The 17148-nt window shown below is 41.2% G+C and overlaps 1 protein-coding gene across 1 annotated transcript; it reads left to right on the top strand.

The window, feature by feature from the left end:
• The first annotated feature begins 3680 nt into the window (after nucleotides 1-3680).
• Nucleotides 3681-13680, top strand: LOC110069184 (uncharacterized). The gene is made up of 8 exons (XM_089278488.1): nucleotides 3681-3885; nucleotides 5600-5715; nucleotides 6107-6297; nucleotides 9020-9130; nucleotides 9935-10054; nucleotides 10463-10627; nucleotides 11530-11807; nucleotides 13228-13680. Exons 1-8 carry the CDS (start codon nucleotides 3777-3779, stop codon nucleotides 13239-13241), a joined length of 1104 nt encoding a protein of 367 aa, XP_089134614.1. The 5' UTR covers nucleotides 3681-3776; the 3' UTR covers nucleotides 13242-13680.
• Nucleotides 13681-17148: the final 3468 nt, after the last annotated feature.

Raw genomic sequence — 17148 nt, 5'->3', positions numbered from 1 at the left:
GACATTTCAACCTCGACCCAGCGGGATTTTGAAATAGCCGATACTAAATGAATAAATGGCAAATCTAAGGTGAATGGTTTTGAGATCGAAACAACGGGAAACTCGAAAGAAACCGCGTTTGAATTAATGGGATCCAACTGCACCGCTTGTGCTGATGAATGCGCACATGTCACTCTAGGTGCGCACCAACAATTAACAAACGAAAACAATCAGAGAGCGAAGAATTAAGGCTGTCCAGCCGGTCGTTCTGGGGAGGGGTGGGGGGGGGGGGGGCGAGATTTCGCAGGCTTTTCATTAAAATACAGGTTTAATAAAAACAGCTGAAGACTGGAATGTCCGTGGAAAAAAATTGAATTAAACCCGAGACCAACTGGTTGTCAGTGTGGCTCGAGCTCTATTTGACCCCTAAAAGATACCACCTATTTATTTATTTATTTATTTATTTATTTATTTATTTATTTATCTATTTATTTATTTATTTATTTATTTATTTACTCAAATTCAATTGCACAGATAATCAAAACGAAAACAAAAACAAAGAATTAAATATATATACAAGTATAAAAAGGAGATATCTGAGTAATTAGGCCAGTTTATACAGAATTCTAGATTCCTTATTTTGAATAAACTGCCTGAGACAAAATGCAAAATACATAGAAAACTAGCATAGACAAATCGCAGCAACAATAAGTGATCAGAAAACTATAAAACTTTATCCTTACTTAAGTTAAATTTGCTAATATAAAACTAATTCACTTTCTTACTAAACAATGATAATTGATCACTTGTCCTAATCTGAGCTACAGGCAGGCCGTTCCATAAATCTACAATGCGATTTAAAAATGAGAATTTAAAAACATCGGTTCTAAAACGAGCCTTGGCAAGTATGGCTTCTGTATTTCTCATATTGTACTTATATGATTTGAAGCTAACATATGATAGGAAGTCAAAATCAATGTGCTCTTTAGACATTTAAAAAAGAAACATAAATCTAAAACCTCCCTTCTAAACTCCAGAGGCAAAAGACCTATTTTAGCTAAACGTTCTGGAAAAGTTAAATCACATTTCAAGATAAATTTGATGGCACGTCTTTGAACAAGCTCAAGGGCCTTGATTTTTTCTTTAGCGTAAGGAGACCAGACTTGAGATACGTACTCCAACTGCGGTCGTACCAACGACTTATATAGAATCAACATAGTTTTTTGGTCGCAATCAGTGGTGCACGTTCTGCAGATGATACCCAACATCTTATTTGCTTTACTTACAATTAAGTCAATATGATCCTTCCATGGTAAACTCGAAGAAACATGAAGGCCAAGATCTTTCTCAATTCAAACGACGGCAACCTGCGACCCGCTCAGATTATATGATGACTTAAAACGGAAATGACAATATTTTCTTTATTATTTCTTCGATTTTGGGTGGCACCAGCTACGGGTGGAAGGATCTGACTGCGGTTGGGAGCCGGTCAAGAAGGATCGGAATGCCCGGTAAGCCGGAAGTGGCCGAGAGAGATTTGAGGTGGGGAAGTGGACGGCTAAAGATAGTAACGCATCATCCTGAACACCCCAAAAGGCTAAGTGAGATCAAAATCAGAGGTTTACACCTGTAAGAGACGACGAGCACCCCCGACCGTTTCATATGGGAATTTCGATCCTCCCCCAGCTTCGTACCTCCGGGACCGGATCGTTCCCGAGGAACCAGATCGTTCGGCTGAATACTGGCGGGGGATGAGGATTTAGGATTATTTACTTAGTGGCTTTGTTTGTTTGTTTGTTTTTTCCCGTACTGCTCTGGCTTATTTAGACTTGCTAGTGTGGGCGGGGAGGAATACTTCAGTCTTTCAGCTTCACCACTACTCCCTAGGACGCTTTTCCGTCTCTCCCTAAGCCTCTTCCGGGTATAAATCCAAGATGGTGCTCTCTTGATCAAAATGCGCTCGCTCGCTCGCCAAAATACGCCTGCATTGCAGGTTATATCCATGGTGAGACCAAACGAGTGTGATAAGGGTAGGGTAAGGTAAATTGATTTTGAGTCGTATACGTGGGGAGTGGTTGCCCAATCTCCCGAGCCAGGGGCTCATGACAAAAACGCACCACTACTTTACAATAACATTACTACTTACAATTATTATATTTGCTAAGATAAATTCAGAATTAAAATAAAAACTATTCCTAAGAGCACGACAATTTACAAGAACGTTACTACTTACAATTACTATAAAAGTAACTTACCAACGTGGTAGCTTACCAACGTGACAATTCACAACATTCGCAATTCGCATTTGCATGTATTTTTGCATGAATTTTTAAAGTTCGTCTTTGAAGAGCAAGATCTACCGAGAATAATTGATTCTCCCTGTATTCTCCCTAAATTTAGCCTGCGAACGCAGACGTATTTCCGGCTGTCACTTGGTTCCGCCGAAAAATAACGTCTACGAACCCGAGCCAGGAAACGATTTCTGTGAAGTAATGACTTTTGTTTCTCCTTGGCCAATCAGATTCCATGATAGAATGAAACTCGAGTGCTCCTCGCAGCGAATACCTCGCGCAGTAGTTCTGGGGTTATTTGAGCTAAACTGTGATTGGCTTAGAATTCCTACGTCACAGAAATCGTTTTCTGGCTCGGGTTCGCAGACGTTATTTTTCGGCGGAATCAAGTGACAGCCGGAAATACGTCTGCGTTCGCAGGCTACCCTAAATTGAGAAGTGATGCGAATCAGGTATATTTCTGTCAGCAAATAGAAAGTTATTGGGTTGATATTTTTTGCCTGGTGCTGCTTTAGAGTACTGTTTTCTATTTATTTCAGGCAACTTGAACTTTGGCCGTAGGCAGACGGATTATTTTTTTCTGGTTGAAGAGTCAAAAAATGTAATCGATCGAGCGGGTGTTGCGAAACAGAGTTTCTAAAGAGTTAAAACTTGTGCTGTTTTAATTTTTGGGATTGTAGGAGTTTTCTCATCCAAAGGATGTTTTACTCAGTGCGTGTCTTTAAATGATTTGTGCTTTTAAAAGAGAAGCACTGAAGTGGTGTAGCACTACTGGAGATACTGACAATAGATCGTTTTCACAAGACGTCTTCAAATTCTAAAATTCAAATCTTAATGAGGTGCTAAATGTATATACAATATGTTGACAACTTTTTAGCTCAACATAGCGGCCATCGCGAGCGTGGAACGTCTTGTAACAAAACCAATTGGAGCGAAATGGCCTTGCAGCGAACGAGTTTGGGCTACCTGCGGACGTGACGAAACTCTGTCGGTGCACTGCCGGAAACAGTTTGCATGAGGAGTGCACACGATGTGAACGTCGAAAATTGAGATCATCGTGTCCCATCTTCATGGCGATCATGACATGTTTCTTGGATGTGATTTCCTTGTTTCCTGGGCCTCAACCTCGTTCCTAGGGTCTCTGTTTCTTTCCGCTCCGTGGGACGGAAAGAAGAGAGACCCTGGGAACGAGATTGAATGAGACCGTTTTATCGGTCTCTTTGATTCGCTCTCCCGGGACTCTCTCCTCCGCAGAGGCTCTGACAGGTTTTAGGTGGGGAGAGTCCGCTGTACGTAGTGAGTGCAGGCGAAAGCCCCATTGGAAACCTCTGCGGAGGAGAGAGCTCCTGGGATATAATTGACCAATCAGAGAGCAGTTTAAATCAAGGGTTGGAGCACGTGGTGTTCGATTGTGTTCCGGCGTCTCGTCGAGCGATTGTGGGCGACATTTTGGAAGGGTTGTTGTAGTTCTCTTGTTGTAAAGCAAGATTCTTTTTGTAACTAGACATGACTGGCGGTTATGGAGGACGGAAGCTGTTCGTAGGAGGCCTTCCTCCGAAGGTGGACGAAAAAGCCTTGCGAGATGTGTTCTCTCGTTTTTGGCATATCGAAGAAGGTTTGTATGAATAAGCCAACTGCTCATTACATAAGCTATTGAAGGCTGCTGAATTATAAGCTAAAACTTACATATAAGTCTAATCGTTTACGAGTTTACAACACACTATGCGTGATACGTTTTCTATCATCTTATGTTATTGTGTGTTTGAATTTTCAAAAACTTAAAATAATATGGACGAGTAATCCTGAATTAATTAACTTGTGCGTTTTGAGCGACCACATTTTCGAGTGAAATAAGTGAAATTTGTGCATTAGTCAAACAGGCGTCGAACATTGTGCATCTGTAGGCTATTGTCTTAAACGAAATACTTCTTCGGGATGTTTCCAGAGTGAGAAAAAGGGAAGAAAACATCAGCAAACAGATTTCAACGGCACGCACTCGGTCACCATTGCGATATCTGGTGTCCATCAATCAACTATTAGTATAATCTACCGTACCAACGTTCTACCACGAACGTCATTCTCTGATTGGCTATGCTACTCACTAATTATTCTGTTGTGGATAGTGTGTAGCCTAGCAGTGTGCGTTTGTTGACAAACTGGTGGCTGCTGCTTTGCATTTTCGAAGTGTCCTTAAAAAGGATTTGGATTAAGTTTTGAAGATTAGTAGATTTACATGTGTACTAAAACAAGATTATTCGCTCTGGATTTCTATGCATGATAGTTCACTTGGACTGTGCCCTCGTCAACTATCACACCAAAGAAATCTTGGGTCAATGTAATATTGTTGATAATAAACATGAAGCTACACTGGTCCTAGAGGTTTTTCTTGATTTTTCTTCTTTTGGCAAAGTGGCAAACACGAGTCTTGAAGCGGCGAGAAAGAAAAACCTCTGGTTACCTTGGACTTGAAATCTCACCTTCATGCGGATACCAGGGTTAGGATCTGACCCTAGGGCTCAGATTGGTTGATATTTTACAAACAAGCAATATGATCACATGGTGATTAATGGAAATTGGTACATACATGTAGTTGTAAGGATTGCTCCATGGGCATAGAGAAACCTTCAGACTTTAGGGGTGATGACCTTGCCTGAAAAAATTACAAAATGCCAGAATGCACGAGCGTTGAAATAGGATACAAACACCCTCAAATTACAGTGAAAACATTTTTTTCACCTAATGAAACTGTTATAATTACCCCATGACCTTGGTTGACAACATTGTTAAAACAGAAATCTATAAATGAAAAACAAACTCAAGAATATTTTTAAAATTGATCTTTGTGGAGTAGTTTCAAATGGCTCTTTTCAGAGCCACCACAAAAACGAGATTCTTGGTCTTTGTTCACTTGGATTCTTTCATCAATGTTTGTTAATGGGAAATTGTGAATAGATATTCCATTTCCATGATATACATTTAGCCAATATAATGTGCAGGCTTTTCCCCAACAGGATAACTGCATCCCTCATCATTTGAATTGAAGTCTGTTTTGGCAAGGCAAACATCAGAGAAAGTAGCCTGCAAGCCTTGAAACCTTTGGAATGTTTTCTCCCAAGAGTTGCATGTATTTCCAGAATAATGAGCATTTTGCCTGAAAAACTTTACTGATTTCTGAAACTGGGGGGCTGCAGCTCCCCTCCCCCCTCCCCCACCCCTTCTTCCCCCCAGCTTGTGCATGTATATGGATTGCTCAGCTTTTTCTGTAGCGATTGCATTGATTAATTGCCAACCTTTAGAGTGTTGTATATGATTTTAAACTTCTTTTTCAGTGATACTTGTGACAGATCGTGAGACACATAAGAGCCGTGGTTTCGGGTATTTGGTATTTACTAACGAGGAAGATGCCAAGGAAGCCATGGAGACAATGGCAGGCGAACGTGGCAAGGTGTGTATGCATATATTTTCTTAGAAGGAATGTGTTCGTTTCTTTTTGTCTAACAAGAGCAATGTCTGATTTTACCTGAATAATTGGAAACTCTTTGCTCGGTATATAGCATAGTAGAAATTCATGTTGTGCTCAGCATGCCAGTTTGGCTAGGGGAAGTATTTTCTTTTTGACCTGAATTGAAATACTGAAGGTGAAATGTTTTTGGTGTCTATCAGGGAATTATTTGTGAAGGCTTGCTTTAATGATTACCAAACAATGTAAATAGAAATGAAATGTAAACCATTGGAAATTTATGTAAAACCCCTGGATTAACAACAGAATGTCTTAAATAGTGGAGTGTTGCACTTTTCCATGGTCTTATAGTTGGGCAATCTCCTATAAATTGCAGAAATTCTTCAACCATGTAATGACATTGGAGTATGCTAGAGATAAGGAATCCAGCGCACCAAGGGGAGGACGAGGAGGTCGTGGAGGGATGCGGGGAGGCTTCTCAGACAGAGGCCGGGGACCACCCCCACGTGGTCCACCATTCAGAGGACCCCCTCCAGGAGGTCCTGCTCAACGTGGTCCTCCCAGCAGGTTAGTTTAATATGAGCCTATTCAGAAGGCTTCCTTCAGGAGGTCCTGCTCAATGTGGTCCTCCCAGCAGGTTAGTTTAATATGAGCCTATTCAGAGGGCTTCCTTCAGGAGGTCCTGCTCGACGTGGTCCTCCGAGCAGGTTAGTTTAATATAAGCCTATTCAGAGGGCTTCCTTCAGGAGGTCCTGCTCAAGATGGTCCTCCTAGCAGGTTACATGTACATGTAGGTTTTAAATTCATCAGTTGGGAAAGTGACTTTGAATGTTTCCTGGGCACCTTCATCAAGTGATTGGCTACGAGATAAAAGTGCATGGCTTTTGCTGGGTTGCCACTAACTTTTAAAGTCGGCAGCTTAGTGTTTGAATAGGTGGCTATTACCATTGTTTTCTAAATAATCGGATGAACATCACAGCAGAGAAGCTGTTCCAGATCATGAAGTACAGGTTGTGTTTTCGTTGGTTGACAGCTTTTTTTGACAACCCTAACTTTTGCTGCCAAATTAAATGTGCTTTTTATTTGAAGTCTACAAACATTAAACATGCAACTAATAACAAATGAAGGAATTTCAACAAAATTGCTACGAAGACTAGGAAGGAAACCTTTATTTGACACTTTGTGAACTGCCACCTGCTGTCATTTGCTCTGGAAAGTTTGACTTTTTTGTATATTTATGCGTGCCTGTATCAAAGCCTAACCCATTCCTAGGTGCACTGTTTCTGCCTGGTTGAATAGGAACATCTCAAAAGTACACATATTACATCCAAGGAAATACCTATGAAACTATAGTGCCAGGGAAATTCAAGAGCTTGTTTTAAAAAGACAACAGGGTGTTTTCATTATTACAGTTGCAATTTGAAAATAACCAGGAACCAGGAGAAATTACACACATAATGTTAAACTAGGCCACATTTAAGGTGATTTCATGTTGTAAGGACTTGACTAGAAATAGCTTGAAACTAAGGACAAATATGTAGACATCATTATTAATTTTTTAAAAAGTCTTTTTTTAACCTATTGATGCCTGAATGAAATTGCCCGTGACCCACCCCTAATTCCCTGGCGTTTTTTGGAATATTTCAGAGCGAGCAAAAGCACAAAAATAAACCATATGCGCAGTAACCACAGACGCAAGATCAGGTTTCAACTTAGACGTTGTTTATTTAAAGTGGAACAAATGAAGGGTCAAAATATTAAAAAATATTAGCAAAAAGAACTCAACCTAATGTGTAAAACTGATGAGAAAACGAGAAATTATATTATTTCTTTACCGCGTGACAAAATGTCCCACAGAAGCTGAGAAAATTGACTTTGCGAAAGTGAGTTAATTATTGACTTTGGAGGACAAAAACAAAACCAAATACAACAGAATTGAATTTCTTGTACTATAATGGCTAACATTTGAGACAACAACGAAAAATAAAAGCGAAGAATTCATGTAAATATCAATCTGAAAACAAGAAATGAAGTAATTTCTTCGCCACGCGACGAAAATATTATGGTGCTGCAAAAGAAAGATGAAAGTCGTAAATCAAAAAGACGACAAAAACAAGCGAATTATTTTGAGATCAGTCGTATTTCAACTGTGTTAAATCAGTGGCCATTTAGTTCTTTTCTCAGCGGTTCTGTAGTAGCTGAATAAGACTCGAAAGAATATTTGAACGAAGCGAATAAACTAAATAAGCAAAGCACCTGGAGGTCGCTGTAAATTAAATATGCAGAAATCCAGCGTGCAAGTTACTGTTCACTTTTAAAACCTAAAATTCCCAAATACAGGGAACCAAATGAAAGAAATGCGAAAGGAAGTTCAATAACAATAAATTTTCATTCAAGCTGAGACCAAGAAACCTATTTAAAAGCAAAAAATTGTTCAAAATTTCGCAGACGTGCTTCGCTGCACGACCGCATGTTCAAATTATTCTTCACGCTAACGCGAAAGCTTGAGTTTTTGCCGCTTTTGCAGTCATTTTAATGCCCGTGGCTTTAACAATCGTTCCAAAAGTTGAATTCAACTTCGAAGTATTAATGTACGTCACCATTTTTGTTTCTGAAGTCCGAAAAGCTGCTTTAAACCTGCGATCTGTCGTCGAAACTTACTTGAAAGCGCTCCGATCTTCATGTTTTCTCGGCAGTTGTAGGAAGAAAAACTTCTTCACCAGAAAGTTTTGAGGACTCTGTATTCCTTGATCCTCCATTCTGAGGCCACCTGAACATTGATTTGTATTTTTCCTTTCTACTTTAAAGCCCAAAGCAGTAATTTATCTGTGTTAGGAATGAAAACAAGACCTTGGAAGTTTTTTAGATTTGGCCCGCAACGCGCCATGATTACCTGCACTTTTCGAGCACGCGATTTTAAGAAGAAAAACCGTCTTTCTAGGACCCGTTAAGTCCTCTGAAAATATGCTCAGAAAGTCCATTCTGATTGGTTTATTTGTCCTCAAGAACAATAGAACAATAGGAGAACCAAAAAATCTTCAGGGAGGGTAGGAAAGGCAATTGTCCTCATGTGCTTTTTTTGGACGGTTACGGGCGGCACAGGGAAATGGAGGAGTTTTTCGCACGGGGGGTTACAGGTGGCACAGGCGTCAATGGGTTAAATAAATAAATAAATAAATAAATAAATAAATAAATAAATCACTTAAATTAGCCTCTTGTGCAAGCTACAGTATGTCCAGTAGTTAAAAATTAAATACATGTAATGCTGATTTTTGTTAAACTTCTGTAGGCCCAGAGATGGTCCTCCTCCACCTCGTGGCAGAGATCCCATGCCTCCTCCAAATAGAGGGCCCCCACGAGGACCCCCTGAACCACGGAGAGGTCCCCCTCCCCCTGACAGGTATTGTAATTGTTTGTTTGATGTTGAAGTTGTAGTATGTAAAAAAAGTTGTTTGGACTTTAAAATTAATGCTGTCATGTTAGAATTTTGTCATGAAAAGATTACTCTCTACACAGTACAAATGAAATAAAAAAACTCCTATTTAAGTTGATTGAAATAAAGCCAGCGGGTTAAATTGGATACAACCAATGGAAACCCGAGTTATAATGCAAGTACAGGCACTGTTGAGCTGGTCCTGAGATTTGAACAGTGCAGTTGGGTTGAAAGAGGCCCTGCATGTGAGTGAAATGTCTTCCAGACACCAGCCAGACTAATTCTCTCTTCATTAACTTTTTTTATCTCAATATTTAACTATTTGTCAACTTCAAGTTCAGTCACTGTAGCTGCTGTAGTCTGCTTGTGAAACTGACATTTGAGTGTTGTCAGAGTAAAGTGTGAGCATATATAACACCTTTGCTCTGACTTGAAACCTTAGCTTCACAAAATCACCACAGACATTATTTCACCTTAATACCCAAGTGTTTCAGTTGTGCCGGCTAGTGCAACCCAACCATTTCTTCGGAAACTTGTACCTTTTTTTAAATCTCAAGTCTGCTACATTTTGCCATGTAAACCTTCCCATTGGTCTGCATAAATCCTACTGCCTTTCACAGATGTTCATTTGTATACTTGGACTTGGATGACGACTCATTGTTGAACAAAAAAGACGACCTTATTTCTTTCTGGGTATGAAGGATTTGGTATTCTGACAAATGTACATGTATGAGAGATAAGCAATAACCAAACTATGTGGTTTTCCTGCAGATATGATGATTATGGACCTCCTGACCGTGGGTACCCCTCAAGGGATTATGACCGTGGAGGCTACAGTGAGCGTGAAAGGGAGAGGCCACCAAGCTATGGCAATGATCATTATGGCAGCAGGTATTTCAATTATACCAGGTGTAGAATTTGGAGTTGCCTGGTCATCAATGGTGATTAAAATTGGATTAGGACCCTCTAAAGGTGCAGTTTGATTGTGCAAACTGTAACTGTCATACCAAAAAGTTTCAGTGTGGCACGTAGTACAAAGTTAATATTTACCAAAGTTATGAAGTTGATTATCACTTTGATTGCATTTCTTTAATTTTTTCAACTCTTGATTGACTCATTTTAGTGAATTTTGAGTTTTAATGAAGTGGTGATTTTTTTTTTTAATTGCAACCAGAAAAAGGAACTTTCAATAGAATGGCTACAAGCCAGTACCACTAGCACATATTGTATATTTCTGGTAAAGCTTAGCAGCACTGTTTAAAAGTGGTTAGTTATTATGTGCATGATGTATTTTCGAAGGTATCCTCCACCAGAGCGTGGTGGGGGTGGTAGTGTAGGCAGTGGAAGTAGCTACTCCAACAGCGACAGAGGCTATGGTCCACCCATGGATAGAGGCTATGGCAATTCTGACCGCTACAGCAGTGCTGATAGAGGATATTCCAGTGACAGAGGCTATGGTGACAGGTATCTGCAGACGAATTTTCACTCAAACGTCCTTAATTAGAACACTGTGCCATCTTGAATGTCTAATTTTCTTGGTGATAGGTAATCATTTTGTTGATTTCTTACTACAATATACATGTATCCGTACATCAGAGACAAGAAATTGTTTTATTCAAGTCCCAAGATGCAAAGAAAACCAATTTTTAAGCAACCCCTTTGGGCATGTGTAGCTATGATGTACTAGTCTGAAAGTCATTCTCTTTAGCACCACCAAAAATTCCTTACTGGCATGGTTATGTAATTAAAAATTAGACAATACACTAATTTAACCTCGTACAGAACTTCTGTAATTTGAATTTCATGAATCATTTTCCTGAGAAACCTTGCTAACCCAATGACAAACCATTGAGTACACCAGCCCGATTAGAATATTTACTACCCCTAAGGCTATAGGACACATCAACCTCCTAAGTTGCACGCTGAGCACATGTTGGTGTTCTGTTCAGGTGTATATGTATGATGGTACGGTTTTAAAGGGACATTTTGATATCTGGCGTGGTTTTCAGTTGGGTTATTTCCATTTAACAACATGTGTCGAAAGTGGAGGCTAGGTGCCCAGGGATAAAAAACTGACACAGGGACTGCAACTCCAGTGTAAATTTGATTATAGTGGACAGGTGATATGATGAGCTGTTTCCAAGCAACCAGTCGAACAGAGGAAGATTTTAGTAAATACAGCAAGTCCAGATACCCATCTGTTACAAGATTGTCTAGTTAGCTATTCACTAACCAGGAACAAGAAGTTGTAGTTATTGCTTAGAGTTCTTGCATTGGCACCATGGCAGCCTTAGGATTGTCTGTTTATTATCTCTATCTGTTTCCTTTATCCTGTGCTGTAACTGGGTTTTGCTGTGTATGAATAGGTATGGTGGCGGTGGCAGCAGTTCTGGAGGTGCATCTGATGATCGTTACCCCCCAGAAAGAGCTAGCTATGGCAGTGAACGTCAGGATAGAGGAGGTTATGACTCTGGCAGCAGTGGTGGAGGATATGGCAGCAGTGACCGAGGCTATGGAGGACCGGATCGCAGTTACCCACCCTCCGATCGGGGTTATGGCCCTCCCCCTGATCGCTCCAGGGCAGGGGGCTATGGTGGAGGGGCGCCAGCTGATAGGCCTTACTCTTCAGGTTCATATTCTGGAGGTAAGTTTGAAAACTTTTGAATTGTACTTTTTAGTCCTTAGCAGATACTGCAGCCTCAAAGTTTTGCTCATAGTATTAAGTTATCTTTTAATATTGTTTGAAAAAAAAGAAAACAAATCATTACCAAAGATTGTGATGTGTGAACTACACCTGTAAACCACTGTTGAACCCTGCCATCTGGAACTCTTAAGGGAAACGAAAATTTGTTTAATTTGATTTTCTGATAGTAATTGACTAATAACGTACATCCAAAGGAAAAGGATTTCAGTTCAACAGAGTAGAGAGTTCCAGATAATTGAGTTTGAGAAAGCGAGGTTTTACAGTTTGAGCAAGTTCACCTAGGCTAACTGGAGCCACAAAAAATACGCATTTTCATAAGTAACACTATGCTGAATTTGGATCTTGGCTTTAGGCTTAAAGAGCTTGTAGACTAGTTAAAGGTAAAAGAAAATTGTCTAAATTACCACAGTCAGTACAGGTTTAAGACTCCTGTAGGGAAGACAAGTATACAGTCACAAGCGTTGACTCAAAGATTTGTATCTTCAGGCGTGACCTTTTGAAATTTTCGTTTAAACGCGATTCAATACGAGTTTGAAGAAGCGAGTTCCAGAAGTGTCATAAATATTATGTTGATAGGTGGAGAGCATTGTACAGTGTCTTTTATAACTCACTGACACTATTTTAAGCAGAACTGGGTTTGGTTTCATCCACAGTTCCTCAGCAGCTCTTAGTCGTATAGGTCGATTTCCTTCAAAGGACCAAGAAAAAGTGTCAGAATTAAGCCACTTTAGAAACGAAGATTGGTTTTTAAACATCTGGGGTATAATTTCAGTGTTCGACTGAGGAGAGGGAAACGACTTCGGGAGGTTCGAAAAATCCAGTGTTCGAGAAATCGGGATTCCGGTGCGCTTCGAGCTCAGAACAGTTGCAATAACAATAGTCTTTATTGGCTCGGAAAACAATTTCCTTGGCAGATAGCAATCATGGCACATGGAGGTTGAAGCTAAGCAAATTCATGCTCGGATATCCAGTGCTTGCTTACTGAGGCTCATTTCTTTGGTCTTTACCCACATGTACTGTGTCCGTTGTATATCGCTTTCGATATCCACAATAACTCGACGTTTGAACTACACTGAATATCATAGCAGCTTGAGAATAGAAAGGGTTGGGATGTTTTTGGCCGCTCATGTTATATTTTAGATCTAGCGGTGTGCTACAATGTCTCTGCGGTCCTTCTTATTTGTATGTTTTTGAAGTGTTCTTTTCTTTTAGAAGCAGGAAAATCCGGTCTGACAACACGATCATCATTCCTTACCAACTCCCTTCGATTGTACCGTAGTCCTCCCAACGGATACACGTCATGTTATGCTGCCTTATTCTGTCCTATTGTCTAATTGTGTAATCTGCATTTCGTTTCAAGGCCGCGACTGGTGATGAGATGCGGAATTCCGATCCACACAATCCAGCGAGGATGATCGAAGTTTGTTTACCGTACCGGATAATTAATTTTAGCCAGTGTTAATTGTAAAGCGTATGTTAGCGTTCGTCTGTCCTACACGACTGTTGCCGAAACCATCATCAAATCTGCCGTAATGCTGTATAACGAACGATAATCAACATCATCAACAGACTTCTATGGACTCTCTTCGACTTTCATTCCTTCGGCAGTAAATGTTCATGTAGTTTGCGGGAGTGTTAGAATACATGTGTTAGCGCTTCCAAAGTAGGCCTGATTCCAGAATTCGTTTAAGTTTTTAGAAGTTTTTAAGTAGCATTTTTCTTGAGGGGCCTGTTGATGTTTTGAATATTTTTTTTCTTTTCCGCAAGTTTGACGAATTTTTATTTGTTGCAAATAAAAGGTTATTCACGTTCACCGATCCGACGTTTCACTGACTGCCGGAGTTCGAAAAGTTCGAACATCCGTCCTTTGGCTCTCTTGATAACTTCTACAGCGACCGAACCATAGCTACGGATAAACTGAAGGCTGTGTTCAGAATCTTCGGATCTTGATTTCAGTCACCCGGCCTTTTATGGAGCCACTCGAGAGACTTGTCATACCGGCAAATGTAGGTTGTTTAGCTCCCATGTCGATTAGCCCCCAGCTAGTTAGCCCACAACCAAAAGCCGAGTAGCCCCCATTCGCGCTTACTAAACGAGAAATAGACCATGTTTTCGAGTCCTGGTCGGAGGCTAATCGACTCCGGTTAGGAACTAAACGGTTAGGGGCAAATCGACTTGGAGACTAAACGACTGGATACGGTACCGGCGCTTCTGGGATCAGTTGAGTAAGACAAGGCGAAAAGGCGGGCGGCGTTTTCGTGTATGTTAAAAATCGAACATTTTGATAGACTTCTGTGCTCCACAACCAACATGTCATTCAACAGCGCTGTACTTAACGTTTCTTACGACAATGTGCAATGCCAAGAGCATCTTCATCTTCACAGTTCAATGGCTGCGGTATTTTGGTTTGATTCAGAAAGCTTCAGTCGACATTCGCCATCTTGTCTGCCCAAACGTTCCCAGATTCATTGCGCGCATTCGAGCCAATCCTCGATTTTCGAAGCGTTCCTAGTTCATTGTCCAGAATGCCGTGTTCGTGGGTGTTCCTAACCGAAGCTTCCTCGTGTCATTCGAATCCACATCCATCGATTGTGTTCGAAGTCACGAACGCTTGCAGTTTTATCCGTAGCTATCCGACGTCCTATTCACCACGTTGCGATTTAAACCTGAAATGCATGTTAATCCTGAACCTCACGCGAATGAATTCTTTTCAGTTAGCTGGACGAGAGTTAAACCTTGGAGAGTCTCTATTTAAATATAATACGGCATTTAATTGACCAGTAAATAAATGATTGTTTTCGCTGGCCGGCGTTCAGTCAGCCAATTTTCCCTCCGACACTAGTTTTATTTTCCATTATCCCGGATACCGCGAGATGCTCGTCACTTTGAAAACCTAGTGACCAACTCACTCTCGTTTTAAAATTTCTGACATAAACAAAAGACTTCTCTGGTTCATTTCGAGCGTATGAAATCTCAACAAGCTGTCCAAAATGCGACATAAACCATTAAAAAAGCTAAACATAGTAATGACATGAAGTGAAACCTTAAAAGACATAACGAATATAAAATAAATAACTAATCGTAATCCTCGTGACGAGGAGTCGATCGTTGACGCAATAATATGACAAATTCTGGAAAAGAAAAATGACTCGTGTCAGTCACGACGCCTCCTTCACTTTTGAATCGACGACTTACCAACTTAAAATTATTTCTGTAAAACAATGGACCTTATCAGCGATACGGGGGCCATTTTGAATAGCTATTACGGGATGCTTCGGGGGCATATACATACTAATTTGCCCCCTGAGCATTCCACAATAGCGATTTGAAACAACAGAATTCAAAATGGCCGCCGTATCGCTGAAAAGGTCTATTGGGTAGAAGAAGAATGAATGCTAACATATGTTTATCAAATAATCCGCAGAGACAGTAAAGTGAGTGCTTCAGTACCCAGTACCCAAGGAACTTAAATCTCGTGCTTAGTGAAGAATTTGATCGTGCCGACTTGACCATCGACCACATTCCAATACACGAGAAAGACCAGTTCAATTTTGTGGCACTCTTCATTATCTCTGTAGACACGTCTTTGAAAACTGTTGAAAACCAACGCGCTAGCGTAAGAATGATGTGCGCTCGCAGTAAGATGTCCTAACAACGCCACTTGACACCTTACTTCGTGCGCATAGGTTGTTTATGCCTGCTCTCTGTTGCAAATCAGCCTTGTATTGGTGAGACAGATATTTATACATGGTTCAGATGGTATCCGCCTTGAAAAGAGTCGACACCGAGTCGAGATCTTGGGTTGTTGCTCAATGCTTCTCCCGAAACAGGTCGCGAGGTCAGACTAGTAAAGTTGAGGTTTTTGAACGCTTAGTAAACCGTCATCGAAGCTTTGCTCGACTCCGGCTTATCAGCGATTTAGAGCTCAAACGGAGGTGACCTCTCTTGTGTTTTTTTGGAGCCGGGCCTTTCCTTCGCATCAAGGAACCGTTGAATCCTTCTCCAGAGTGAAATTTATTGGTCTCTTTGATGCACAGGATCAGTTACACACCCAGGGCGTTTCTAGAAGGGCCCAAAATAGGCAGAGGTGAGGGGCGAGACGAAAATCGGCCTGTTGGTGCTGAAAAGGGACAAGTGGTTACATTCTAACCCTCTATAAACAAAAGGAAACCCTCATCCCAGATCCGCATCTCAGAAAGCTGCTTTCCGCTGAGCCGGACCCCCCCCCCCCCCCCCCCCGCCCGCCTTCCAAGAATTTCCCAGGACATTTTCTTTGACACGTAATAATCTGACACTCCGTAGCTGACATGACATAATGAATTTCGTGATGTTCAAGCTGTACAGTGAAGGAAGTAACTTGGCGCACCAGCCACGATTATATACATGTAAAGTTATCCTGAAATACCGATTAAAATCCCAGGGATTATTCTACGTTGTCAGGGGTTTCTAGTGGGCGTATAACCAAGGACACCTTTATCCGGGAAAAGGAGGGGGGAGGGTTGAACACGGATATAGAACCGATGCGCTCTTTGCAAGTTTATAACATTTTTGTTTCCCATTCGGCTCCTCCTTTTCTCCCTGAGAACTTCGGCGAAGCGAACAGGTCAGGCCTCCTGTTATGCATGTAAACGGAGCAGTTCGGTCACCATATTGTTGCGTTGACCGCTTGGCTTGAGAGTTCATCAGTTTTCAGCAGGACCACATAGTGGAGATCTTTACTTCATCATATTTGTTTCATTTTCTTGCATCACTTTGCTCTGGCGAAGGGCTGATGCTGGAAAGGTCGACTTGATTAGTTCTGTTGTTCGTACCTTTTCTGTGATACAGCGAGAGCAGGTACGAACTTTCAATCACTACAGGTTTCAGTGGTAACCCAACGTCGTACAGGAAAGCACACCCCTTCCGATGGTATCTGAGCCAGGCACTCCCACGCTGACTTTGACGGCTAAGCATGTGCGAGCCAGGCCTAAGACTTCTCCCACCCCCCGCCCTGAGCGGTCTTTGAAGAGAAAGGTCCAAGTAATTCCTAGAGAGTAGAGTAAATTAAAGTGCAGGGCCGGGGAGTGGGGGCGGTTATAAAGAGCTTTCATTGTAAATAGCAAGCAGCGCAATTTCCAAGTTGAGGCTGTACATTGTAAACCATGGGTTACAGAGCAAAGGCGGCAACGAACGCGAAGACAAAAAGGCCGTTTGCATGAAACTGTAACACGGTACAAAATCTATAGTCTGCCTCATGGGAAGAGAATGTGCCTGGCAGCCCCAAGACAGTAACGACTCCAGC

Source organism: Orbicella faveolata, unplaced genomic scaffold (assembly GCF_042242905.1).
Source record: "Orbicella faveolata isolate gen_17 unplaced genomic scaffold, um_ofav_v1 contig_46, whole genome shotgun sequence".
Taxonomy (NCBI): Eukaryota; Metazoa; Cnidaria; class Anthozoa; order Scleractinia; family Merulinidae; genus Orbicella; species Orbicella faveolata.
The sequence above is the reverse complement of the archived record's forward strand: the minus strand, read 5'-3'. Positions and strand labels throughout refer to the sequence as shown.